The sequence below is a fragment of the Chelonia mydas genome, chromosome 9 (assembly GCF_015237465.2).
Source record: "Chelonia mydas isolate rCheMyd1 chromosome 9, rCheMyd1.pri.v2, whole genome shotgun sequence".
Lineage (NCBI taxonomy): Eukaryota > Metazoa > Chordata > Testudines > Cheloniidae > Chelonia > Chelonia mydas.
In genome coordinates this window covers 88033639-88060644 of record NC_057855.1, presented here as the reverse complement: position 1 = coordinate 88060644, position 27006 = coordinate 88033639, and the positions used below count along the sequence as shown (strand labels likewise).

The window sequence follows — 27006 nt, the reverse complement described above, 5'->3', positions numbered from 1 at the left end:
AATCCCACTGCTGTTTCAGAAAACACATTAAGTGGGTCTGTTCCTAATGCTCAGCTTCTCCTGAGTGAAGAGAGAAAGCTGGTGCTCGAAAAGTTACAAAATGCTGCTCTCAGATGCAAAGGTCAGAGTCTGCCAATGAACATTAACACACGCCAACCTTCTGGTGAGGGGAACTGTTCCCCTCAGATGAACTGGATCAAAGTCTCGGCACAGTCACCCAGCCATAACCGCAGGGAGGATGCCTCGGCCCCACCCACACTGATACTAGCAAAGGGCCAGGCTGGGTGTAACAGAATGGACACAGGGACAACAGGGAGTGCAGGGTCAGAAACGGGTAAAACAAGGGCCCCTTGTGCCTCATACATGGTGAGTTTTTGTGCTTCTCCTAAACAGCCAATGTAAGAGCAGGGCTGGCCCCAGGGTTTGTGGGTCCCAGTGCAAAGTAACACATGGGAGGGAGGCCCCATCCTGCCCCTCATCACAGCCCCTGCCCCTGCTGACTTATCTGACACTGCCCCCTTGCTCCCCCCCCACAGCCCAGCTCCATTACCCGCCCCCTCCCACACACACACACATTTAGACTGGGAAAGCCAGGAGGGGGAGCCAAAGGGCAACTTTCCAAGCACAGAATGGAGGAGGCGGTTGGGAAATTCACTCTCTGTAGGAAGCTGGGGCCAGAGATGGAGGACTGGGGATGGTGCTTTAGGAGGCAGACTGGATGTCCAGGGAAGTAGAAAGGACCTGTGTGTCTGCACAGGACATATAGGGCTACGGCCACCACCAGGGGCCTGATTCAGCAATAATCTTTTGGGAAAATCCCTCCTTGAGGGCCATAGGAGTTCAGACTCTAGGCTCTTGGCGACTAGCAGAAGCCCTGCTTGGTTTGTGCACAGCAGCGGGGAACTCAGTATTTCAGAAGCATTGAGGATTTTGCAGGATCCTTCCCAAGGTTCACGGAATTCACTGAGAACGCACACTGAACCGGAAAGCCTTGTGCTTGACTTTTGGGACCCGTTTCCAGAGGTGCTGAGCACCCCCAGGTGCTATTAACTTCAATGGGTGCTCACTGTGGCTGGAAACCAGCCCCCAGGAGTTTGAGCCGCAGGCTACTCAGCAATCGCCAGTGGTTATCTATAACTTTATTTCTCGCAGGAGAAGGATGCCCAGAAAGTATTTAAGGGAAGCCCGAGGCACTTGTTCAAGTGGAGGGCCTGGACCTGCCATTGCCGTAGTGTTTTGGACCAGAAAGACCCTGCCTTCCTTTCTCAGAACAGCCACTCGTCTCCTGCAACCCCAAGAGGATGTTGCATTCCCTCCTAGCTGTCTGTCTGCACCCAGGAGATGTTTATTTAACCTGAGCTGGGCTCTTTTCTCTCAGATGCATTGAAAATATGTAATGTTTCAGCTGCGAGTATTGGCTGGGTTTTGCTGAAACAGCAGCCTGGGAATGGAAAATGAACAGGAGCAATTGGCATGAAAGTCACCCAGCATCACCAGGGAGGGGCTGTATTTGTCTCTGTGCAGAGATCAGACAAAATATTTTCTTCCTCTTCCTCCTTCTGTCCATCCCACAGCAGAGCGAGATTATTTAATGCAGAATGATAAAGGAAAATAACCAGATGCACGCACACATGTCATTGGCAAAACACCTCCCCAGAGACAATTACAAAAGCAGATCAGAACAAAAGGCTTTGTCACATCAGCTTCTCAGAACTCTGAAACAATACCCTGCTTCCCAGCCTCTGATAAGGGTCAGAACCTGAGACCTCAGAGTGTCCCTCCTCTCCTACATACCACACTGAGACATTTATGCAGGCCAGTATAATGGCCTGCAGGGGATCGGTTGGTGCCCCAAGAATGAGATCAAATTATTATTATTTATTGTTAGCTATACTGTAGTAGCAGCTGGAAACCCCAATCATGGACCATGACCCCACTATGCAAGGCGCTGTACAAACACAGAACAGACAGTCCCAGCCCCAGAAAGCTTCCACTCTAAACAGTGACCCTTATCTGAGTTTGCACAGATACAGGCCAGAACAATAATTACATTTTTCAGACACAAGATTTGCTTCTTCTCCCACTTACACCAGTGTAAGTCTGGATCAACTCTACTGATGGCAAAGGGCCAGATCCTCAATGGGTGTAAATCAAGGTGGCACCACCGAAGTCAGTGTAGCCACAGCCCTAGACACCAGCTGAAGGCCTGAGCCAAACCAGTGTAGAATGGGCATAAGAGATTGTGCGCCAGGCCCTCAGACATGTTGAAAATTCAGCCACAGCCAGAGCAGGCCATATTCAGCTGCATGTAAGCAAATGCAACTCTCTTGAAGTCGATGATTACACCAGGGCAGAACATGGCCCAGAGGCTTCCTGTGGTAGTGAGCTTCAGAGGCTATCAGCTGGGCAACATCATTTCCCCCTTCAGCAATTTTTATATGTACCACCTCCCTGTTCTCAGATCAAGGGATGGGCTGTTCAGAGCAGACTGATAGCTGTTTGCTGCGCCCGCCGGAAGGCTGAAAACCAAGCCATGCAAAGCCTGACTCTGAAGCACGGAGCAGCCCCATTGCTGCCTGTGAGGAGTCAGGCTGGGCTGGAGAGCGTTGGAGGTTCTAGCTGTAATGAAAAGCCAAAGAATATATCCAGAAGAGGGGAAAGTGTCTCATTAATAAGAGATGGAGATGAACTGGTTCCCCACATGCCCACACCTCTGAATTCCTTTGTGTTCAAAACCCCTACTCTGGATCCGAATTGTGTAGATGGCCCCTCCTTATCTAAGGGACCGAACCAAAACCCCAGAGCCAAACAGCTCCAACCTCTCAGGCGTTCTAAAGCCAGGTCCCCTTCCAAACACTGCGTTGTGAGCCCACGTACTCTGCTACCAGGTGGCACCTGGAATCCGTGTTCCTTCACCGCTGGATGCTCATTGCCAAGGCCTTGGGCAATACTTGTAGTTTCCTCATGCCCACAGAAAGTGCTAGAAATAAGTCAGAATGTTTTCCCCTTCCCCAGTGTCCTGGGATCCCATTGGCTTGAGTGGGACTGCATGGCCCATAGAGTCTCGACATAGATAACATTCTAGAGAGCAGTGACAGGCTCGATCGGTCAGTGGCTCAAAGCCCTGGGTAAGAAATAGTTCCCCTGACATGAAACGAGGTGGGGCTTTCTCCCGCAGAGACATGCAGCCGGCACAGGAAGAAACATGCCACCATTGCTAAGAGTCAACTGGATAGAGATCATCGAGAATGAGGGTGATCAGAGAGCAAGTGTGAAAAATCGGGACAGGGATTGGGGGGTCATAGGCACCTATATAAAACAAAGACGCAAATATCGGGACTGTCCCTATAAAATTGAGACATCTGGTCACCCTATCGAGAATTCACAGAGCCAGGTTGGGAGTGCCCCTGGCTCAGCTGCTCTGGGGGCTGATCACTGTCCCAAACCCTGGGAAAGCAGGTGGCTAATTGGGGAAGGGTGGAGCCATGGCTCCCCTCATCTACACCAGCCTGCGGAGCGGGGCCAGCACACTGCAGGGAGCATTAGACACCAACTGGGTGCAAAATGGGCACCCTGGTGCATAGGAAGCCTTTTGGGGCAAAATCTTCCGAGAGCTGCCCCGTTAGGGCAAATTTTGATCTCTTATACCAGTGTAAACCTAACTGACAATGGAGTCACTCCACATTTACATCAGCGTGTACCCAGGAGCAGAATCCATCCCCAGGTGTGCCAGTTCACACACCCAGAACACCAAATAGTGCAAATCACAATCCTTTGCCACTGACACACACTCCCACCCCATTTTCCATCCCAGGTATCCCCAGGGGTAATATACAACACTGCTTAAACCACCCATGAATTTGGCCCAATGTGCACCATTCTTGGTTAGTGCTGATTCCACTGGAAGTGATGATTTTCATGGCTGCAAACAGCCTCGTTCAGGTGGAGCAGCGTGTCATGCCCCGGGCCGTCCCTAGCCATTTGGGTGCCCTACGTAGCCCCCCCATGGGGGGGCTGTGTGGGGCCCCAAGCATCCCCCCCCGAGTCTGGGAGGCAGGAGCTGGGGTGGGGGACTTTTGGGGGCCCACCAGGCCCAGAGTGGCCCGGGGGATTGGGAGGGGGCTGGGAGCAGCCCGATCCGCTTCCCTCACCCTGGCCCCAGCCGTGTCGCTTGGGGGAGGGAGCTTGGGGGAAGGAATCTTCCTCCCCCTCCACCCCGGCAGCGGCGGAAGCGGAGCAGCCCGGCCCCAGCCCGCTCCACCCCGCCAGCTCCCAGCCGCGGCGCTCCGCTTCCCGCCGCCGGTGAGCGCGGGGGGCGTCCTTTCCCCAGCCTCCCCGCACTCACCGGCGGCGGGAAGCGGAGCGCCGCGGCTGGGAGCTGGCGGGGTGGAGCGGGCTGGGGCCGGGCTGCTCCGCTTCCGCCGCTGCCAGTGAGTGTGGGGTCGCTGGGGGAAGAGCTGGAATGGGGGCAGGCCGGGGGCGAAGCAGGGGGGAAGGGTAAGAGGCCGGGCAGAGGGAGTTGTCCGGAGCCCCACATCCCCCTAGGGACGGCCCTGCCCCTTGCATTGGGCGCAGCCCGCGGGGGGGGCCAGCCGAGGGATGGGGCTGGTCGCCGGGGCTGGTGCTGCCATGTATGCAGCACGCAGCTGCCTAGGGCACCATGAAATTTGGGGCAATTTGATTCCCCAAATTCTGTGGTGCCCTAGGCAGCTGCACTTGCTGCGTATGCCTAAGGACAGCCCTGGTCATGCCCGTAATTCACGAAGCCGTGAAAGTAACATGCTCATCCATGAGCCGGTAGGGGAGAAAACCTGAATTTGTGCTGGAAATGGGCCACCTTGATTATCATACACATTGTAAGGAGAGTGATCACTTTACATAAGCTATTACCAGCAGGAGAGTGGGGTGGGGGAAAGAAAACCTTTTGTAGTGATAATCACCCATTTTTTCATGGTTTGTGTGTATAAAAACATCTTCTGTATTTTCCACAGTATGCATCCGATGAAGTGAGCTGTAGCTCACAAAAGCTTATGCTCAAATAAATTGGTTAGTCTCTAAGGTGCCACAAGTACTCCTTTTCTTTTTGTAAATACAGACTAACACGGCTGTTACTCTGAAACATGACATAATTAGAAACCCAGCGGGGCTGCCTGGCATTCTTGGCTGTTTCTTCCAATTTTCTGTAGCTGGTCAGGACTGACTCTTGAGTTATATATGTCTGGGAAACTGACACTGCAGAGTTCTAGCTGCAGCCCGTCTTGATTCAAAGTGATAAATATAGATTCCCCCAGCCCTGAAGAGACTTTGCAAGCAGTCACCCAGGGTTCACCATGACTGACAAGCACACATTGACATATCTGTCCAGCCACTAAGTCACAGCCTTCCCATTCGTTCATCAAGTGATTCCTAGTCTCCAAAGACCAAGGGGACGGTGACTTGCTTCCTAAGTGGTTATCTTATTGGGGATTCCCGTGCAGTTGACTGTGTTGTAAGTGCAAATGGCTTTAGGTGGGAGAGAACCTTACGTGTTGTCCAGGATCCTGTTGCATGCAAAAGAGAGTTATTTTTTGATCTCCTCTCGAACATCCACGTCTTCTTTGCAAGGTCAAGAAAGCCACAGGTGCCAGCTGGTCCTGCTTGCGCCTGCTCACAAGAATAAGCGGTGGTCTCTCATCGTTTACATTTAATTTAAGGGCTGAGCCAACTTTCTGTGTGCCTTCCCCTTGTTGTTTAGTTGGAATAAGCAATGGGAGCGTGCTCACTGTACTGGGGTGGCACGTACTGTATGGATAGCTTGTACCGTTAACCCCAGACGTGGCTTTTTACCATACTAATTGTTCTATTTCTCTCCATTTTACACAAAGCCATGGAAATGAATGCCACCTCCGGAGGTGCAGAAGGCCAGCGTAAGATTTACCACCAGAAGCCGGTGAGTCTTTTGGGGACTGCAAACTGCCCTTTATAGAAATGAGGAAGTGGGGGTTGCGGAAGGGGGATCCCATTTCACGTCTGAGGGTGATAAATATAGTGACTTTGCCTTAGGGATTGCTCTTGCTCCTGTTCCCTAGTGCAGAGTGCGAGCACTCACCATTGATCTATAGTGACCTCCTGCAGGAAGGGGAGGCGAGCTACATGGGCAAATAGGACTGAAAAATGCAAACAAGCCAAGCTTTTCCTGCTGCAACTGGGATGGGGTTAGCCCTTTTCAGTGGAGAGCCAATGTGCCAGGATGGGGAGGAGAGAGAACAGACCAGGGAAACAAGTCAAGTGCTCCCAGAGTTTGGGGCACAAGAGATTCTCAGCCTGAGTGAACCAAAGTGATTTAATTTAGGACAATGAGTGCTACCTCTGGCTTGGGTCCACTTCTGTTTGACCATCACTTCTTCCAACGCTGCTTCAAAAGTGGAGTTTTAAGGAGACACAGAAAGGCAGATTCTGAGCTGAGCTGCACCAAAGTCAATCTGGAGTAAGGGCCATTGAAATGAATGGGAAAACTCTTCTTAATGTCGATAGGACCAGGATATCACTCCAGCTCTACTAAGGTCCAGATGTACACTGGTGTCACTGAGTTGAGAATCTAGCCCTGAATGTCCCAGTTCTAATGCACCACAGATGTTTGTCTTATACAATTGCTCCCTGGCAGGAGCAATTAACAGGGAGAGGGGAGCCAGAACGCCCCAGCAGCTGGGAGTTGGATACATAAATGGGAATACCTGGACTGATCCACATAAGCCATATTCCATGCTGAATCTCTGTGGGTTCACACAGCAAAGTACTGGTCTAAACAGGATGGACTCATCTGAGATTCTCTTACATAAGATAACCTAGACACACATGATATATCAAAATACAAACTGTCCTAAGAGAGACCAAACGGGTTATGTAAGTGACTGGCAGCCTCTCTCAGGGCAACACGGTTTGGATGGATCAGTTGTCCTGATAGAGCTCCCTGGGCAAGTCTCTCTCTGCTGGGGTGTGTGGGGTGCTGTCAATTTCACCTACGCATGTATCTAATTCTCTGAGGGAATGCATTATGTCACTTCCGAGGAAAAACAGGCCTGCAGCACTGCAGTGAGATGGGAACCTGCATTCTGAGCTTCGGCCAAGCGGATTTTATCATAGCATGCTGGAAGAGAGCAGGATATCTTCTGGACACCATTGCACCGCCAGGTTCTGGGGATGCCATGGGGAAGTCTGGCCCCCAGCATACATGAAAGCAGCCCCAGGGGATGCCCTAATATATACCCTGGTGAAACAATCCCTATAGGACCTGCTGGCTTCCCAGAATATTCAGAACACCTTCCTTCCTAGCCCAACACGGCCCTGGCATGCCCCTGCACCTATGCTATCCCAGGGGCATGCCCTGTGCTACCCACACCCTTGAGGTGTTTCCTGGTGGGAAAATCTGGCTGGTTTACAGCCCTTATATGCAAAAAGAAAAGGAGGACTTGTGGCACTTTAGAGACTAACAAATTTATTTGAGCATAAGCTTTCGTGAAGTGAGCTGTAGCTCACGAAAGCTTATGCTCAAATACATTTGTTAATCTCTAAGGTGCCACAAGTCCTCCTTTTCTTTTTGTGGATACAGACTAACACGGCTGCTACTCTGAAACCAGCCCTTATATGCTGTCAGTGGTGAAAGGGGCCAGGACACAGCCCAGAATTAGGGCATCTGTGCTTAGACCATTAATACACTCTATTGTTCTAATTCTCTACTGCAGTTCTGATCCCTTGGCTTTTTAGTTGGATCTGTATTAGCCTGGCTCTGGGGGAATTTAGATCAGCCTGGGGACTGTTCTAAACTCCACCAACAGGTAATCATCCCCAAGGGACCATCTGCCAGCTGGGGATTGGCAGCATGCAGTATGCTTTGGCCAGTTCCTCTCCCTGCCCTGATACACCACTGTACTGGGGCTGGCTGCCCAGTGACAGGCCTAGGAGCTGGTTATGCTGGGTCCATGTCCACTGGGGACTCCTCTAGATCTGGACAGCCCACAGTGGCAAGCTGTGACTGCTTTTCACTCCCGTTGCCTCACCTGCATATACAAATTGTGCAGATCGGGACAGAGAACCAGATACTGTAAAAATGGTGGCCCTGGCTCCCATGGCTCCCCAGCAGAGGATGTTGATTTCATTCCCTGCGAGCTTGAGTCAACTGACCTGGGCTCTGAGACTTGGTGCCGTGGGGTTTTTATTGCAATGTAGATGTGCCCAAAGTGATAGACTCAAAGAGCTCAATTTAGCTTAACAAAGAGAAGATTATGGGGTGATTTGATTACAATCTGTAAATATCTACCTGAGGAACAAATGTTTAATAATGGGCTCTTCAATCCAGTGTAAGTGGGGGTATGGTCCCACTATTGTGGGGAACATTCCTGGCTTATACACTACCCTAGTGGAATTGGCTAGCAAAAGAATCTGCGTTCTCACTCCCACTCCTTTCACCGAGAGACCTGCCTGACCTTCCCTTCCTCTCTCCTATATAACCCCGACAAGGCTGGGCCCAGGATTTCAGGGGGGCTCGACCCCCACTCTGTCGTGGTCACTTAGGACAGGGGCTAGGGTGTCCACTGATCATTGCATATAGTTCAAGGCAAATACAATTTATTAAAAGAGCAACCAATTAAAAAAAACAGGAAAAAATGGGACAGGTTAAAGGAAAACACATAACCCCGCTCTGTGGGCACGGGGAAACAGCCGTCTCCGAAATGCTGGAGCAGTTCACTGTCTGTTCCTCACACGGCCCAGGCCACCTTCCCAAGCCCTGGCTGTGCCGCAGGGATGCTGCGGATGGGACACTTGCTCTAGCGGTGGCCACACACCTTCAGGCTCTAGGAGGCAGGACCCTTCTTCCCAGCGTCAGCCCCCCTGTCAGGGTTATGATCCCCCCCCCACCAAGTCTGGCCTGCAGGGCCTCTTGCCTGGTTGCGTCTCCCTGCACTGGGCCTGCTGCCCAGGGTCCCCCTCGCTCTCCCCAGCTGCTCACGGCACCCGGCTCCGGACTGCTCCAGCCCCAGCTCCACCACTCTGCCTCAGCACTGCTGCTGCTCTGCCTCCAGCTCCCTGGGCTGCTCCTCTGGCCCCTCTGGCCCTGGCCGGCGCAGCCCAGCTCCCCAGCTCGGCTCGGCTCAGGCCCCTGCTCTCTCCTTGCTCGACCCCGCTCCGGCCCAGGCAGCTGCCACATGGAGGACTGGACCCCCTGGCCTCCTGACTCCCTCATTAACCTGCCTGCCCTGTCAATCAGGCTGAGCTGGCGCATTGGCCTCTCCCCATTCCCCGAGGACTGTCAATCTCAGGCTCCTGATTTCTCATTGGCCCTTTTCCTTTCTTTTGGTAGTGGGAGGTGGCCAACCAAAAAACCCCACTAAGTAAGGGGCCAACAGTCCCCTCATACTAGCATGCTAAGAAAAAGAAGTTGGAAGACTTTGTTTAACAGCATCACTTCATGATGCGTATCACAACCCAGGAAAGGATTTACTCACCTCCGAGGTGCATATGAGAGATGTAGGAATTGTGCGTCTTTTCATCGTGTTCACATGGGTTAGAAATGAAGACTCACTGTGAACAAAGGGGAGAATCAGGATGAGAGGCTAGTGTCCAGTGTGACCGCAGAGCCATATTTGCCCTGGGAAACTGAATACTGGGATCTAAATGATTATAAACCACTACAGCCAAAGAAATGCCTCTCCAAGACACAGGCGTGATGATGGGGATAGGAAATGGAAATTTGAAACATCTCCAGATATTAAGTAGTCTTATGTTTATTTTTGGCCAATGAGATACTCATTTTGTGGGGGGTGGGGTGGGGGGGGATTGCGTTCTGTAACTATTCCAGGAAAACAAGGATGAAGAGAGAGCACAGCACTCTGAAGACGAGCAGGAAAAGTGCAAGGAAAAGATGGGGAAGAAAACTTTGGCAGATGTAATTCAAGAAATGAAAACTTTCCTGTGGAATTCAGAGAAGAAAGAATGTATGGGAAGAACAGCTCAGAGCTGGGGTAGGTTAAATGGCTGAATTTCTTTCTTTCTTTCTTTCTTTCTTTCCTCCCTCCCTCCCTCCCTCCCTGTGAATTTCCCTGCTATGGCATAGCAGAGCACATGTAATCTAAATCCTGGACCCATACACATATATCTAACAGGTGGCTCAGTAAAGAACTGTAAAATGCTAGCCGTGAATGTGCCCGTAGAACATACAGCCATGGGGAAGCTACCCCTGTTTTTACTCCTGTGGTAGACATGTTATGCTGACATTACGGCTGCACGTTTGCCATGGTGGTAAAAATGTCACAGATATTGTGATTTTCTGCTGGTCCGTGACTTTTCTGTGTGTCTGGGGTTTTAATAAAGCAGAATTTCCCAAATGGTGGGTCATGACCCACCCGTGGGTGGCAGGAAGGTTCTAAGTGAATTGCAGGCCTGGTGCAGAGGGGAGACCTCCAGTGGGAGGGGAGTTGGAGAGCAGGCCCATCCTGCACCGACTCACCCCACAATGGCGGCTCCTATCCCGTGGGACTGGGCCCAACTCTCCACTGGATGTTGTGGCCTGGTGCCCGGGGTTGCAGTGCCACTCAGGTTTGGCCTAGCTGTCCTTTGTCACCATGGGTGCAGGGTGGCCAGGTAAAATGTGATTGAGAGGCGCTGCAAGCCCTCCTCAGCGGGCTGGGATTTTTGCAGTGGCAGAGCAGAGGGTGCTGCTACAGATTGTCGGTGCCACCCTGGCAGGGCAAGAAGGAGGAGGCAGCGGAAGAAGGATTTCTGTATATTATTGTTAAAGAGGCTAAGCTGAATTTTCATACCCAGGACTTACACACCGATTCCCCCTAACTTAGCAGTTTTAGTAAATTTCCCATGACTGCTCCATGATTTTTGATTAAAAAATGCCGTGACAAATCTGCAGCCCTAGTGACCGTACAGTGGGGTTAAGGTAAATCTAGGACTCATAATAGAGCGCACGTACTGCAGGAGATGTCTGAGGTGAGGCTGATTTTATTTAGAGTGAACCAAAGATCTGCCCTTCAGTACCCATGCATCCCCAGGGACGTCAATGCGTCTCCTTCTGAGCTTACACTGGTGTAAGTCAAGTGTAACGCTGATGAAGTTAATAGAGTTAGTGTTACACTGATCTAAAAGGCAGTGTAAATGAGATCCGAATCAGGTATGGATGAGTTACACTGGTGTAACTGAAGCAGGATTTGGCCCTGCACGTGCTCTGTGGCCTGAGCTTCTGTTTCAGCCCCATACTCCCTTCCTTTCATGTGGCAAATTGAGACCAACACAATCAGTTTGGTGCAGCTTTAAGGCCAATCGCTGCTGTCAGTTAAATAGGTCCTGGGCAGCAGAGTTTGACCTTTGTATTTTAATAGCAATTTCCCATACTAGTATTAAAAACACAAAGAATTAGATAAGAAATAAATCTCCAGTGGCGTCGGTGAGTGGATAGGAATGAATTTTTAATTCATTATTCACATCATGGATTCCCCTGGTAACTGGGAGAGCCATTGCACTGAATTAGGCAACCATGCATTTAGACCAGAGCTTCACTCTCTCTGGGGCTAGCCTCTCCAGATTAGTGCTGATGGGGGTGGGGATGTGTGTGTGTGATGTTTGCCGCACTTCCATGTAGCTTCATTCTGGCTTAAGAACACCGCCCCTTCTCCCCCCGGAGGGAGGCGGAGGGCTGCACACTTAGATGGCACGCACCCTGATCATGGTTGAACACCACTTGGGTTTGTAAGTGCACCACTGGCCAGTGACGGGTCTAACTGGCCATTTGCACATTCTGTTCACAGTGACAGAGCACGCAATTTAGGTGAAATAAGGGGACACGTAGGGCTTTTCTGATGAGCATGTCATTCTCACGAACGACTGGATCAGCTCCTTGTGCATTTTTGTGGCTTAGCGTGTAAAATGGTGCCCAGATATCCCAGGGAAGGGTGACCCTGGATTAGAATAGATCAATATGCAGACTGTGGAGTCCTTCGGTAGGTGTATTAGTGCCATTGAGAGACCAGACAGGTATCTCTAGATTGGATGGACCTGATTCACCTCACATTTACAGGAGCATAAAAGAAGAGCAACTCCTTTGGCTCTGGTGGCATTATGCCGATGTTTAGCTGATGGAAGCCAGAGGAGACTCCCAAAGTCTCTACTCTCCCAAAGCTGCTTCCTGCCCTGGGCTCAAACCCAAGCAGAGTGAATCAGAATTACACACCAGGGCTCAGATTCTAGCAGCAAAGCCAGCCAGATGCAAAGTCAAGACCTGATCAACACTTTTCTGCCCATCCCTTTGGATGAGTGGAGGCTGTAGCTAAATAAATCAGTGACATCACTCACATGAGTGAGGGAAGCAGGGTCTGGCTCAAAAGCTAGGATTTTGTTTTGACAGCGTTTTTCATGGCCTTTAAAAATTATACTCTGGGCAAACCATGTGCAACTGGTTAAAAACAGGCAGTGGAAGGTGGTAGGCTGAGAACACCTGCCACTCATCCAGTCCCATAATTATTGCTGCTGCAGCTGCGTTCCCATGCTCAATCCTTAGAGCACTCAGATTGCGAGGGACGTTTGTGGTGCTGTTTTCCTATACTTAAACATGAGCATGAAAATGGTTGGGCCTGACTCTCAAGTTATGAGCACTTTTGCACTGGAGTAAATCAGAGCAAGTAACTCTGACTTTACGCCAGCAGAATATGGCCAATCATGTTCTTCGTTAATTTCCAAAGTAGTAAAATGAACCCAGACAATGTGATGCCCGGCACTGCATTCAAGAAGCAAAGGACAGACATTTTGGCGGCACTGAGCATTTGGCAACGGTAATGAGCCGACAAGCCTTGCAACTTGTTTGCTCTTCCTGCCAAGTTTTCAGCATCTCCTGCAAAGTCCACAGTGAGTGGCTTCATCTAAGCCAAGAGACCTGTTGTGGGAAGTCAGCTGAAGCAAGAGAAAACAGAGAGTGATTTACAGAAGCTGCAAAAGCTACCCAGCCAGTGAGCGGAGTGCCAAAGAGTCTGTGGTTAGTCAATTATCGTTATTATAGTGTTGCTGTGGCCGTGTTGGTCCCAGGATATTAGAGAGACAAGGTGGGTGAGGTAATATCTTTTATGGGCCCACTTCTGTTGGTGAGAGAGACAAGCTTTCAAGTTTACAGAGAGCTCTGGGAAGTGTCACAGCTAAATACAATGTGGAACAGATTGTTTAGCATATGTAGTTAACACATCTTTTAAGGGACCAATCAAGGTGAAGGGGCCCGTTCATACCTCTCCAGTCATGGGGAGGGCGGGAGAGAAGCTGAGGGCAGGGGTTGGTGGGTTATAGATTGCTATAATAAGCTATAAATACAGTGTCTTTGTTCAGTTAATGATTTTTTGTCTAGCAAAGTTAGGAATTTAAACTCCAAGGCTCATCTTCTGAAGGTGTTGTGCAGGTTTCTTTGAGATCAGATAGAGTGATCGTGCTGAGAAAAGTGTTCAACCACAGGTGATAGGATGTTTTGGTCTTTTATCATTTTCCTGCATGAGTTCCTTCAAGAGTGGAGTGATTGTCCCACCTAGTTGCTATTGCGGCATTTAGTGCATTGGATGAGGTACACCACACGTTGTGGCTGAGAGGCATGTGTAGGACGCATGGCTCTTGAAAGGTGTATCTGTGTGTGTGTGGAGGGGGTGGTTGTTGATTATTGTAACAGTGGAGATATGTCTTCAGATTTTGCATCTGTTGTTCTGGCAGGGTCTGGTGTTGCTTTGAGTTGGTGTGTCCTGGTCTGTGGGGAGCTTGCTTCTGATGATGAACTTGGAGAGGCTGGGAGGGTTATTTGAAGGCCAGAAGAGGGGGTTCAGGAAAGATTTCTTTCAGGATGTGGTCCCCATCAAGTGTGGGTGGTAGTTGTTTAATGATACCTCATATGGATTCTAGTGTGGGGTGGTAGGTGATCGCTAGGGGTGTGCGTTTGGAGGGGGTTTTGTTTCCGTATTGAAGCAGGTTCTCTCAAGGTATTTGGGTGGCATTACAGTGTTGTCACATAATACATGTGTTGTTCTGGCCATGCATGGAACCTGGTTTTGTTGTTCCTGTGGCAGATATAAAATCAAGCAAAAATCTCTTCTCTGTTCCACATCCAGACTGTGGACTAACTGAAGCACAGGAGAAACGGTCTTCAAAGCATCTAGAGCTGATTTTACCCAGGTCCCATGTGTGCTGGGACTAGGGCTTTATGGGTGGATTTAGCCAGTTCTGTGTAGATACCCAGCCGGGACAGATGCATTGACTGAAGCTGCAAGTTCTTACTGCGTCTCAGTGGGAATTAACTCAAAGCTCCAGTGAGTCTTGGAGCATCAAACACTCACTTTTTGAAAATTTTCAAAACAGTGGTGCTGGCTTCTCCAGTCAAAACCTTTAATTAACAATGCTGGATTGCCTCCCCTTTCTGTCATGAATGCACTCGGGGGGTTGAATGTATAATAAATGATCCAAATATCTCAAAAACAATGGTTCTAGAACCCAGCCATGCTTAAACTATTCTTGACATTTCCATATTTCTTTTCTCTACCAATACATTTATTTGGTCCTCAGCCTCCCGGTGCTGTACAGCCTTTGGTAACACAAGTGTGCGCACCTACACCCACCCCATTCTCCTGCTCACACGAGCAGGCTGAATAGGTTTTCCCAGAGCTGGGCATTTGAGCGCCTAACAAGGCATCACACTTTTAAAATGAAGGTGCCTCATGATGAATGCTAAATGAGGAATCGGCCGAAGCTTTCATATCCTGCATGAACACCAGCTGAAAGGAAGGGAGTATTCCAGGGCCAGCACGGCTTCCCAGTGCATACATGATGATGAAGGCGGATGAGCCGATCTTCAAAGAGTCTGTTTTTTTTTTAATAAGCATTCGTCATTCCTGAACAGCAGGCAGCACTGGATGCTTTGCTGGCTGTTGTGCGTTACGGCGAGGATTTGCAAGAGCCCAGGCTAGTTCTGTGGTACTATTCTGCGCAGCGTTTGCCAAAGCAAAACTGAATAATAATAAATAATAAAAAAAAACCTAGCAGCGCTATGATCCAAATGGGCCAAGTCGGCGTGGGAATTGCATGATGGCTGCATGATCAGACGCGCCAGGCAGGGTTAGGACAGCAAGATAAATTGGGAGCGTAGGCCTAAAACCATCCCCTCCCGTGGAAGAGCCTGCGGATGGAGGGGAGGGAGAGGGCGGGCAGCCGCTTGGCTTCAGCTCTGACGCACTCCACTGATGTCAGTGCAGTCACCTGGGTCGTGCAGCCAGGTAACTGGGAGGAGAATCAGGCTCACAGGAGTACACCATTGACGGTGGTGGAGTGACTGGATACGCCCCGTGTAACCAAGAGCAGAATCTGGCCTGTGGTGTTCCTTGGCACTGCCCCCTTTGGAGAGGACGTCATGAGAAGGTGCCATGGCTCCCTACCAGCATGGCTGTGCTGAGAGCTTGTGGGGGACATCTTGAGGTACCTGGTGACTCACTGGGCCCCCTCCTGCCTGATGACACAGCTCCCATCAGCCCCTCTCTCAGCAGCCATGCAGTAGGTACCACACAGACGTCTGTCCCTTGCTCCCACCCCCAGCCCCTGCAGCTTCCTGGCCCACCCACCCAGGATTTCTGTGATTTTACTCCTCTCCGGCGCAGAGGGACCTTGACCGGTGGCTGCTGAACAGCTGTGTCCTCTCCAGGGGGTTAGTTCTTTGTCTCTGCAGCACTCCCAGAAAGAAAACCAGGAATTCTGTTCAGGTCTCCCCGTGGCTGGAGCCTGCTCTCTGTCCCAGAACCCAGAGCTTAAGCACAGCTTCCTCCACGAGGGCCCTGGATTCCACAGAAGTTCCCCCAACCTCAGCTCCCCTGTAGCCCCCCCCACCTCAGCTCCCCTGTAGGCGCCTCACTGAGCTCCCCACCTCAGCTCCCCTGTAGCCCCGCTACCGAGCTTCCCTGTAGCCCCCCTGCACTGTAGCCCCACTGCTGAGCTCCTGTTCAGTCCTCTGTTGAATTTGCCTTTTCACTTAGTTCCCATCACTAACAATTCCACCAAACATAAACACCTAGAGAATGCAGAGGTGAAAGTGCACATCTGTGTTCTCACGGCTTGTTCTGCAAGCAGAATCACGGCTCCCCTGGGAAATGGTTGTGTTATGGTTTCACTTTATTTTCTGAACCACTGGTTTTTATTCATGGGCTTTATTCTCCTGAGACAACCCCAACCGTCAGTCTGGTCCTGGAAAAAAAAAAACAACAACTGTTCTCTGGACACTGGGCTTGTGAAATAGCTAAGTGTAAAGTGTATTTCGGAGCAGTTGCATTTCAAGTCAATGTTATTTGCATTGTTCCCTGGCCATTCGGTTCCTGATGTCGAACAGCTGATGGTGGGATTTGTGGGGATGGGTAGGGAGGCAATTTTCCTATCTGTGGAGTTTTCCTAAGGAATTCAAAAATGTGTTAGAGGCTGGCTGTTCATTGCCTCTTCTTGTCTATGACGTCAGCGTTGCTATTCAGAGAGGGTCTGAAGCTGCTGTGGGTGGGATCTGGGTTCAGTTTGATCCAGTTTAGGAATGTGGATACATAGATCCTGTTTAGACCCATCTCTGACTGTGATGGGCCAGGCCATGAATTAGATGGATATAGCTCAGAATCCGAACTTTCCCTGCACCCGGAAGCATTCAGATCCATGGTTTGTGTGGGCCAGTTGCAGATAGTGGCTGGCTGGGAAGTACAGTCTGATCCAAACTTTCCCAAAGTTTGAGGGTGTTTGGATTGGGGAAAGTCACTTCTCTAATTAAAGACTCCCGTCAGAGTTAGCAAATACCAGACGTGAAGAAGGGTGATTGGGCCTGCTCTTTGTGAGGGTGGAAGTGCTACAACTGCGCTAACAGAGACATGTCCTCTGTGTCTTGCAGGCTTGATCTTATTCTTTTACCTCATTTTGTACACGTTTCTGGCTGGGATGTTCTCCTTTTGTATGTACGGGTTGCTGCTTGCTCTGAGCCCCTACACGCCTACGTACAGGGACAGAGTCTCGCCGCCAGGTAAGCCCTTCCCCTCAGCCATTCCCTGACTTCCCTCCGAGCCCCATGCTGGCCTACGACTGTAGGAACGGTCTCGGTAGTCACCTACACGGAAGTTCTGTCTTTGCGGCTCCTGGAAGTGCATTAGTTAGGTAGCTGCCGTTCCATTTCCTCAACGGAGAAATCAGTCAACGGAGAAATGAGTCAATGGAGTTACACTGGTGTAAAACTAATGAGAGGAAAATCAGCCCCTTCGTCTTAAACCCTCCCCGTGAAATCAGGTGGAAGCTTAAATTCGTTTGCTAACTCACAAGGCAGCACCCTAATTGTTTATGTACTTCTACCGCACGTAGCACAACAGGACAGAACCTGGTTGTGGCCCTGCGATGGGATTCACTCATCACTGCAGCGCCTCCTGGTGGCTGTCCGGGGGATTAGCTCTTCTAGCCAGTGCGCCCTCTTCTGGTGGTGTGTCACTGCCATCACTTCTGCTCCAGGGCCCACATTGCTCCAGGGCCCACATCACTCCCAGGACCGCAGCATCCTCTTCATGATACAGCCCTCCAGCCATGTCACAATCTGTTCTCCCCCTTCTGGGGGAACTGCAGTCCACTGTCCAGCCACTTCCCTCAGTGGCAACTGGAGCCAATTGTCTGGCCACTTCCTCAGTGGCGAGGGGTGGGGGGGACCTGGGCTTGCCCACTACGCCAAGTCCCAGCCCAGGGACCCAGTAGACGCCCTCCACTTGCTGTGTCCCCTCCGACTCCTTAGTTCATTTCCCTGGACCTCTTCTCCGCGGCTCCCAGCACCCTCTTCACCCTTGCCCCAGGGCCTCAGCCTGCGAATCCCTGCAGCTGACCAGGAGCTGTCTTTAGCTCCCCCGGACGCTGCTAGCAGCACTGCTCTGTCCAGTCTGCTAGTTTTCTTCTGCAAGGCAGCCAGTCTTCCCTCCTCAAGCGCCAGGGAGCAACTTCTTATATGGACCTGCCTGGCCCTGATTGGCTGCTCCTTGCAGCCTCTCTAGGGCCCTCTCTAATTGGCTGCCTCCTGCACAGCCTACATAGGGCTCTGTTAACCCCTTATGAGCCAGTGTTGGGCAGATGCCCCATCACAGGCCCTTAGGTGCTACCACAATATAAATGCTAAATAAATAAGGCTCCATGTTTGTCACAGATTCTGTGACTTTCTGTGACCTCCATGACTTCTGCAGCGGCCAGTACGGCTGGCCAGGGGGCTGCTGAGCAGCTCAGGCAGCCCCTGGGCCAGGCACACCGCCTGCTGCTGGAGCAGTCTCGGGCCCCCCCACCCCACCCAGAAGCAGGAGTTTGGGTGTGTGGGGGTCTCAGGACTGGAGCTTGGGGTGCAGGGTGGTGCTTACCTGGGGGGCGCTCCCCGGAAGGGCGACAGCAGCTCCCCTCCCTCAGCTCCTAGCTCCACCCACTGCCTCCGCCCACAGACACCGCCCCCACAGCTCCCAGCCAATGGGAGCTGGAGAACTGGGGCTTGGGGTGGAGCGGAGGCAGCACGTGGAGCTAGGAGCTGGGGTTGCTGCTTCCCAGGAGCCAGGTAGGGACAGGGAGCCTGCCCCAGCCCCCTCAACCTCTCCCCAAGGACCCATGGTGCCCCCTTGGGCCGCATCTCCCCTGCCCCCAAGCACCCGTGGCGACTCCCCAGGACCTGTGGCGCTGCCCCCCATTTAGTCAGGGGCATATAGTAAAAGTCATGGACCGGTCACGGACCATGAATTTTTGTTTACTGCCCGTGACTTTCACTAAAAATACCCATGACTAAAACGTAGTCTTATAAGTAAATAATGAAATAATGCAATGTTAAATAATAAATATTGGTCTGACTTACCCAGATTAACCCCTTGGACATACATACTTGAGCCAACAGAATCTCCATGACTGGTTAATACAACAAGGGTCTTTTTTATTTACCAGGAGTAATGATTAGACCATACTTACATGGATTTAACATTGCCTTCAATGTCTCCGAACCCAGCACATGGATGCCTTATGTGAACAGCATGCATGACTTCCTACAAGGTAAACTGGTTGGAGCTTTAAAGAAAGCACAGTCTTTATATAACTTTGTTCTAGTAGCTTTTATGTTACCTTTTATAAACAGTAAAAAGCCCTCCAGACACTGGGCAACATGAATGAGGTGGTGCCCAACCCACACATCACGTAACCTAAACTGGTGTCGATCGCTCAGTGACATTTGCAAAAGAGCTGATGTCATAAAGGCTCTAGGAGATGACAATGAGCATGTCCAAGTCAGGAAATGCGGGGGGGGGGGGGAGCGGGGGAGGCATGCCCCTTTCTAATGATTTCTCCTGCAACATCCTGCAATGCACTTCGGCAGCTTCCTCGGAGTGAAATGAACCTGGCCGTTCACTCCTCTTACTCCCGGCTTTTTCTTTCACTTCCAAGTTTTCAGTGTTGCTTTTCACTCCTGCCATGGCATCCTGCTAACAATGCACAGGCCTCGTCTCCCTGCAGATGGCCCCCCCCATCGACAAAACAAACTGCAAGAAAACAAACCTCGCGGGACCCCCAGAAGGATGGGAGAATAGGACAGGGAAAGGCTTGCCAGCATCACAAGCCTGCAGTTAGGAAGAGCTTGACTCTGCTCCTTAGTAGACTGCAGAGCAGTAAGTCCAGCCCCTTTGCTTTCAGTTGCCATTGCAATAAATATGAATGTAGTCTGAAGAAAAGGTGAAGCACAAACTAAGCCATAAAAACCCATGTTCCTACTTCTGTCTGTGAGGATTCCATACATGGAAATACTCTGCTGAACTGAGTATTAAACCCTGTCTTTTGGGAAGGGATTTTCCAGCTCTCTCTGGTGCCTTTGACAATCGCAGCCTTGATATTTGGATAGATCGTGACAGTGCGAAAAGCATTAACCAGCAGCTCTTGGTTCACCTTAGCTTATGATGACAACATTCAAGAGGAAAAGAACATTGAGTGCCCAGCAGGCCAGTACTTTGTTCAAGACGGAGCGGAAAGCGAGGAGAAGAAAGCCTGCCAGTTCAAGCGATCGCAACTGCAGAACTGTTCTGGGATTGAGGATCCCACGTTTGGCTACTCTAAAGGCCAGCCATGCATCTTGCTGAAGATGAACCGGGTACCAAAAGATCCATTAATTTTAATTCCCTCTTTGGGCAGTACTATAAATTAATTATTACGCTGGGTTTGAAACTAGGCCAATTCTCTGAGCCAGTAAAATCAGCTCTAAAATCAGTTCCCCATATCAGGTGGAAAACAGCAGCTCCATTCCCAGGCGGGTGCATTCTGTCAAAGAAAATTTGCAAAGCCCCTTGTACCTTGATTGGTCAAGAAATAGGCAACAGGAAAGTAATTCTTTGCCGGGATTTCTTTCTGGGTATTAAGTTATTTTCTGAGGTCATGACCCACATGATGCTCTCTTTATAATTGTGCATTTTTAAAGAACAGTGCATAATCAGAAATCTGCAAATACAATAGAATCAAAGGGTATGTTGTTGGCAAAATAAATGTCAAAATAATTCATCAGCTGCTCGGAAAAGCTTTTGAAGAACTAAGGGTTGGCCTTTTGATTGTGATCAGTGTAGTAATTGTCAATACGGATGCTTCTATTTGTCTATCAAGCAGGGGTCAAGCAGCCATTTGAGGAAACAGCAAAAATTGGTTGCCTAGTAGACCTGGCTCTTTTTTTAAAGGGTGAACATCATACTGGAAAACTTTCAGAAATTTTTAAAGTGATGTCTTTTTGGGGTGGAGGCCCTTCATGCAGATTTCATTGTATAGCCTCAATTTGAAGGGGCAGAGAGTCTATTGGTCTTCTCCATTCCTGAGTTCTGGGGGCTCAGGCCCATAAGGAGGACAAGTAGGCATGTGCACCCCCTTTGGGGTGAATGACATAATGTGCTGATGGCAGAAAATGCCTCCAAGATAACTTGCATTCATATGCAATATGATCAGATACATAAGCTTAAGATGGAGAGAGAGAAACCTCTGGAGTGGGCAGGTGATATTGGTTGGATATCACAGGCCAGGCTTCGCATCTCATAGAAGCATGAATGACTTTTCTTTTCGTAGATCATAGGCTATCGACCTGGCTATGGGACACCGGTGAGCGTGAACTGCGCCATTCAGGTAATTCTTTCACGAATGTCCAGTGTTATTTGCAGAAAGGGCCTTACCCCCTCCCCCCCGCAGTCCCGCTTGGTGATGAATTGCAATGGAGTTACACCTGGGATGACTTTGGCCCAAAACGTTTCACCAGCCCCAGAGTTCAGAGCATCGTGAGGGCTGCAGGTTTGTAAAGTTCTGTGAAGGTGGACAGTGCTAAGTATTACCCTGCATCTCTCCATTTGGGGCCTGATCCTGTGTGAGCTGCCAAACACCTCGTGGGGAATGCTGAGCCCTTCCAGCTTCCAGTGAGGCCACTAACAGAGGGTGCTCAGCTCCGCCCTGCCTAGGAGCAGGTCCGTAGACAGAGAGGGACTGAGACTGCCCCCTCTCTGTCCGTGACCGAGCACTCCGGGCGGGGGTAAGACTACCACTGGCTTCGGTGGGAGTTAGACCAGGCCCTTAGCTAGTAATGATGAGGCAGTGAAGCTTGGAGACTGATTTATAGGAGGCAAACATGACCTTTGTCCTGGTCGTTATGGCGCACTTGTTCTCTGATCATTCCAGCAGCAGCTGGTTCTATTAGTAAACATGCTCTGTATAAATAGGTGACAAAATAGTCCTTTTGAGCTGGGGCTCTCCAGAGGTGCCTGCCAAAGCCCCATTGTGTTGTTGATCTGAGGGGAGCTGTACTATACTGCCCTCATACTACACACCTGCCTATTTGTAATCACAGAAAGGCGATGAAAGTGCTCTTAAATCAGTGGACTTCTATCCAGGCAACGGAACATTTGATCTCATGTACTATCCCTACTATGGCAAGCTCACTCACGTAAGTAGAAACTTGGCGGCTAATGCTCTATTGGCTTCCCTTTAACCTCTCCTCGGAGAAAGAGTGGGGCGGGAGTGGGTTGTTTGTAAAATGTGCCTATTTGGAAAGCACAACCCAGTAGGGAGGCATTGTGAACTAGTAGTCAGTGGGGTGGGGGCTGGCAATTAGGACTCCTGTGTTGTATTTCTGGCTCTGACACTGACTCGCTGTGTGATCACCGTGTGTGCCTCATTTTCCCCATCTGTAAAATGGGCATGATATTCAATGGTATTCAGTCATATTCAATGTGCTGACAGCAGTAGTACCATAGGTTGACATTTTCCAAAGTGGCCACTGATTTGGGATGGCTTGGCATGAGGGTGCCCAACTTGGAATGTGTACGGGCCTGTTCCTTAGTGGTGACCAACATGCTCAAGTTGGGCAGACAAAAACTGAGCTACCCCAAATCAGTGACCACTTTTGAAAAGGTCGGCCCTAGTTTTTAATGGGCCTATTTACATCTTGAGTACTGTGTCCCGTTCTGGACACCACATTTCAGGAAAGATGTGAACAAATTGAGAAAGTCCAGAGCAACAAAAATGATTAAAGGTCTAGGAAACATGACCTATGAGGGAAGATTGAAAAAACTGGGTTTGTTTAGTCTGGAGAAGCGAAGACTGAGAGGGACATGATAACAGTTTTCAAGTACATAAAAGGTGGTTACAAGGAGGGAGGTGAAAAATTGTTCTCCTTAACCTCTGAGGATAGGACAAGAAGCAATGGACTTAAATTGCAGCAAGGGAGGTTTAGGTTGGACATTAGCAAAGGCTTCCTGTTAGGGTTGTTAAGCACTGGAACAAATTGCTGAGGGAGGTTGTGGAATCTCCATCATTGGAGGCTTTTAAGAATAGGTTAGACAAACACCTGATAGGAATGGGCTAATTATTACTTAATCCTGGCTTGAGTGCAGGGGACTGGACTAGATGACTTAGTGAGGTCCCTTCCAGTCCTACACGTCTGTGATTCTATTTGCAGGATTGGGCGCAGGGCGGTTTAGGTGAGCAGAACGCATTCAAAATAAGAGTTCAGACAGAGAGAGGTGGGGTCAACAAAATTCCCATTGTAAAAACAGATGGAATGTAGGTGAGGGCAAATAACAGCTCCCTTGTGAAACGTGAGCTGCATGCCCCGACCTTGGTTTCCCAGGAGCATGTACATTGGACACACTGATCACAAGGAGCATGACTATTTTTCTTTATTATTATTGCAGACAAAGGAGCAACAATTTAAAATGGCAGAAAGTAGTTTATAACCTTGTTAGTCTTCCCTACTTATCATGGCTTCTGGCTTGAATAGTAACAAATTGACCCGTGAGGAATATTGTATTAGAGAACTCAAATGTGTCCCCATCCTTTTCAAACATACTGGATCAGATCCTCAGCCTGGTGCAAATCAGCTTCCCTGGTCCTCGTGGAGTCCATAGGGCTAAGCCAATTGGCACCACTGCAGGATCAGGCCCATTTTTCTGAACAGTATTCCACGGCTGTGGCACAGAGTATTTGATGTTTTTCCTACCCTCTCAGCAGTTGTGCTTATCTAGTATCTCTCCTTTTCAGGTCAACTACACCTCCCCACTGGTGGCTCTGCACTTCACAGATGTGAAGAAGAATGATTTTGTCCCCATTCAGTGCAGACTGAATGGGGAAGGAATTGTGAATGATGTGACTAACGATCGTTTCCTGGGCCGAATCACCTTTACACTCCGCATCAGAATGTAGCCCACGCAAACATTCCCCAGGCACTTCATTTAACTCTTTTTATGGCAATCAGGCGCTTTTTCCACTCCTCGTTTTAAACATAACGTCAGAATATAGCACCTCTTCTGTTAGGGAAACACAAATTGTTTCCGATGTAACTGAGACATTTCTTTATTGGATTTTTTTTTATATATATAGCTGGAGACAACCGCCATGTAATATAGACCAAGGAGCTACATTTTTAAAATGTAAAGGCCTAACAAATCTTATTGGCAGTATAGATCCAGTCTTGTAACTACAGGTAGAGGGCCCTGGTAAAACATTTCAATATTGACTTTAAATACTTACAGGACATTTTAATACTATTTTCATAGGGTCACTTCAGGAATGTTCCTTTTGACCTTATAGTTCACTTATCATATTTTAAAGTACATTTCCCAGGTAAAAACTACATTAAACAGTAGTGTAGGGCACTCCCACGATCTTTGGGGTTACATGTGTAAAACCAATAAAAATCAAGGAAAATGGCCCATCTCAAAATCCCTTGAGCCCAGGAGCCCTGGCACTGCGGGGGCCACTGTGCCTGGGGACATCAGCCCAACTCAGCACAGCAGCATTCGCACTGGTAGCTTCAACCATGTCTTGATACGTGTAAGATACTGGCTGCAATTGGAAAGAGGACGCCATAATACGGAAGAATTGTCATTTATGAATCTTTAGGACGGTTCCCTCCACCACTGAGCTGGGAGGATAAACACCCCCCGTCCCTTAATGCACTCCTTCCCCTCTCTCCGCACGCCCTTTGAGTCCACCAGACTGAAAGGAGCTTTTCTCTCCTACCCCCCCAGCATGTCACACTGGCAGGAAGAGACAAGGGTCTCCCTCCAGCCAGCCCAGAGCTGGGAATTGAAGCTGATTCTCTGTATGGCCATGCAGAGTGCAGCTCACTGCCCCCAAACTTTTCAAATCCTTCACCCCTCAGTGTCCAAAAGATCACAGTGATAATGTCCTTAAAAGCCAGAGAGTTGTGGGAGAACATGTAGCCAATTATCTTTATCGGTGAAATTAACAGTGCGATCTCATTCTTAATGTACTGTGTGAGATTTTTGTCCTTTCTGGTGACTGGCCAATTGGTTAACCAGGCACTATCACTTCAGCATTCAGAACTCTCACAATAGTTTTGTTTCACCCACAGCTGTTTAGATCAACCTCACGGAACTTGAAATTGAAATGTTTCTTTCGCTGGGCTTGCCCCCACTGATTTACCATTGCAAGAGAACTAGGCTGTGCAGCTTGTTTAGGCGGGATTGCTTGGGAGTACAAGACTGTCAGTGTTGCTTCGTTACTTGAGGATTGATCAAGAGTGTCTTAAAAGAACCTTTGTGACATTACACCCCGCACAGAGGATTGTATCACTTACCCCAGATGTCCTCACAGGAAGATTTCATGTGGATTTGAAACCTTCACTGCAGTTGAAGAGGGCTGAATGAGCTCTTCCTGGGATGCACGAGTGCTGCTCCTGGAGACGAGCTGGGAATCATTTTGCAAGCCAGCACAACTGTTCCTACAGGCTACATGGAAGTCATTGGGTTCCTAGATTGGCCAGAAGAGTTGCTGCAACATGGGGTACTTCCTCTGCTCCATCTCCTGCACAGAAGCCTAAGGACTGGGTGTGGGACTGGGCTTCTTACTTGGCTACTACCAGGTTGTGTATGCTCTATGCATTTGAGGAAATATTTCTTGGTTCATTACCATCTCCTTCTCACACCAGCAATTGGAGCTTGATTATTGCCAGTGTCTGGTGCTGTGACAATTTACCCATCTGTCCTTTTTCAACCCTTAGTCTTAATATGAAGACTCTATGGCCATCCACATGTCAGTGCGGTTGGAGAACCCACCCTGGGAACAGGGCACAGCCTTCACTACGGCCACCTGTACAGTGCAGGCCACCCTTGTTACAGCCATACAACATACTGTGGAGAGTGAGTTTGCACTGTCTCCATTTCACTGGCCCACTTAGAAGTGATTTTTAAAAAAACATTAGTACAATCTATGGTATGTGTGGTGAACGGGATCACTCAGCCCATTTCCTTAGGTCCAGATTTTACAGGCTTGAGAGAGTACCTGGAGCAGGCTCGTTCACTCCGGTTACTGAGTTTTGAGCTTTAGAACTGGGCCCTCACCACTATTTTTTTTTTTTTTTTTTTTAAACACAATAAGTCTCTTGTGGGAGGGGAGTGGGATTTAATCACAATGGGACAAAATCACCCCAGGTGTAATTTCATTAGTTTTCCAGGAGGAAGACAGACCATTGTGTGATAGTAACTTTGACCAAAGTTTTCAAACCTGGGCGTTTAAACATTTAAATCCACATTCGGACATCTAAATATGAGTGTCCACAACTCCCAAGACATCAACTGGATTTATGGATGCTTAACACCTCTGAAAATCAAGGAACTTAGGTGCCTAAATATTTATTCATATAGATATCTAGCTTTAGTACTTACAGGTGAAAAATGGTGGCCTCTCTGCCATCTTCTAAATATGCAGAATTACTTCAAATCAATCACTTACATTTAGTGAGGCTTCTGTCAATAACACCCAGAAATTTAGGGTAGTTCACAGGTCAGAACAAGACTTTTCAAGGCAAGGGTATTAGAAACTTCCCCCAGTATCTGAAGATCAAGCTGTGTTCGCTGTACATCCCAGGCTTTCATGAGTAATAAAGATACAGCAATCAGAATTTTATTGGCAATTATGTTGACGTGTGAACACTTTTTATAACTGCTGCACGTTTCGTTGGTAAGCTAAAAAGACTGGACTCGGAAGAAGTATAGGGCCCACTCCTGCCAAGTGCTGAGCCCTGCTGATTAACTTCAATAGGAGTTGAAGGGCTCAGAAGTTTAAAGTGTCAGGGCCATAGACAGCACATACACAGAAGTCTCTTTCATTCATAACCACAGGCTAAAGACCTTTTCTTTATATTAAAAATCTAACAGCGTGCTGTCTATAGTATCTACTGTTTACCATTATGAAAAAAGCATTTAAATATTGTTACCATCCCTCCTGCTCAGAGTTTTAATAACTCTCCCTCCTCCTAAATTTGGTTATCCACAGACTGTGGAACATGCAACCAATGGCAGCACAAATGCCACCCGCCTGGCCGCTGCCACAGTCCTTACCTGAAAGGAGCATGGAGTGAAGGAGAGCAAGAGGGGACTGAGTTTTCACAGCCATTGAATCTCAAGCCACACCAGCCCCTTAGGTAAAGCGTTCAAAAGTCGCATTCATCTCTATCAAGAG

At 49.2% G+C, this 27006-nt stretch overlaps 1 protein-coding gene across 2 annotated transcripts; it reads left to right on the top strand.

Moving 5' to 3' along the window:
* The first annotated feature begins 4386 nt into the window (after positions 1-4386).
* On the top strand, positions 4387-26458 carry ATP1B4 (ATPase Na+/K+ transporting family member beta 4). 2 transcript variants are annotated; one of them, XM_037909814.2, is made up of 9 exons: positions 4387-4430; positions 5865-5929; positions 9836-9998; positions 16910-17038; positions 18961-19065; positions 19953-20149; positions 21103-21159; positions 21872-21967; positions 23563-26458. In XM_037909814.2, the coding sequence occupies exons 2-9, from the start codon at positions 5867-5869 to the stop codon at positions 23722-23724; spliced, it is 972 nt and encodes a 323-aa protein (XP_037765742.1). In that variant the 5' UTR covers positions 4387-4430; positions 5865-5866; the 3' UTR covers positions 23725-26458. The 2 variants fall into 2 exon arrangements, with proteins under 2 accessions (XP_037765742.1, XP_043378972.1); XM_043523037.1 differs by lacking the exon at positions 4387-4430 and adding an exon at positions 5373-5488.
* Positions 26459-27006: the final 548 nt, after the last annotated feature.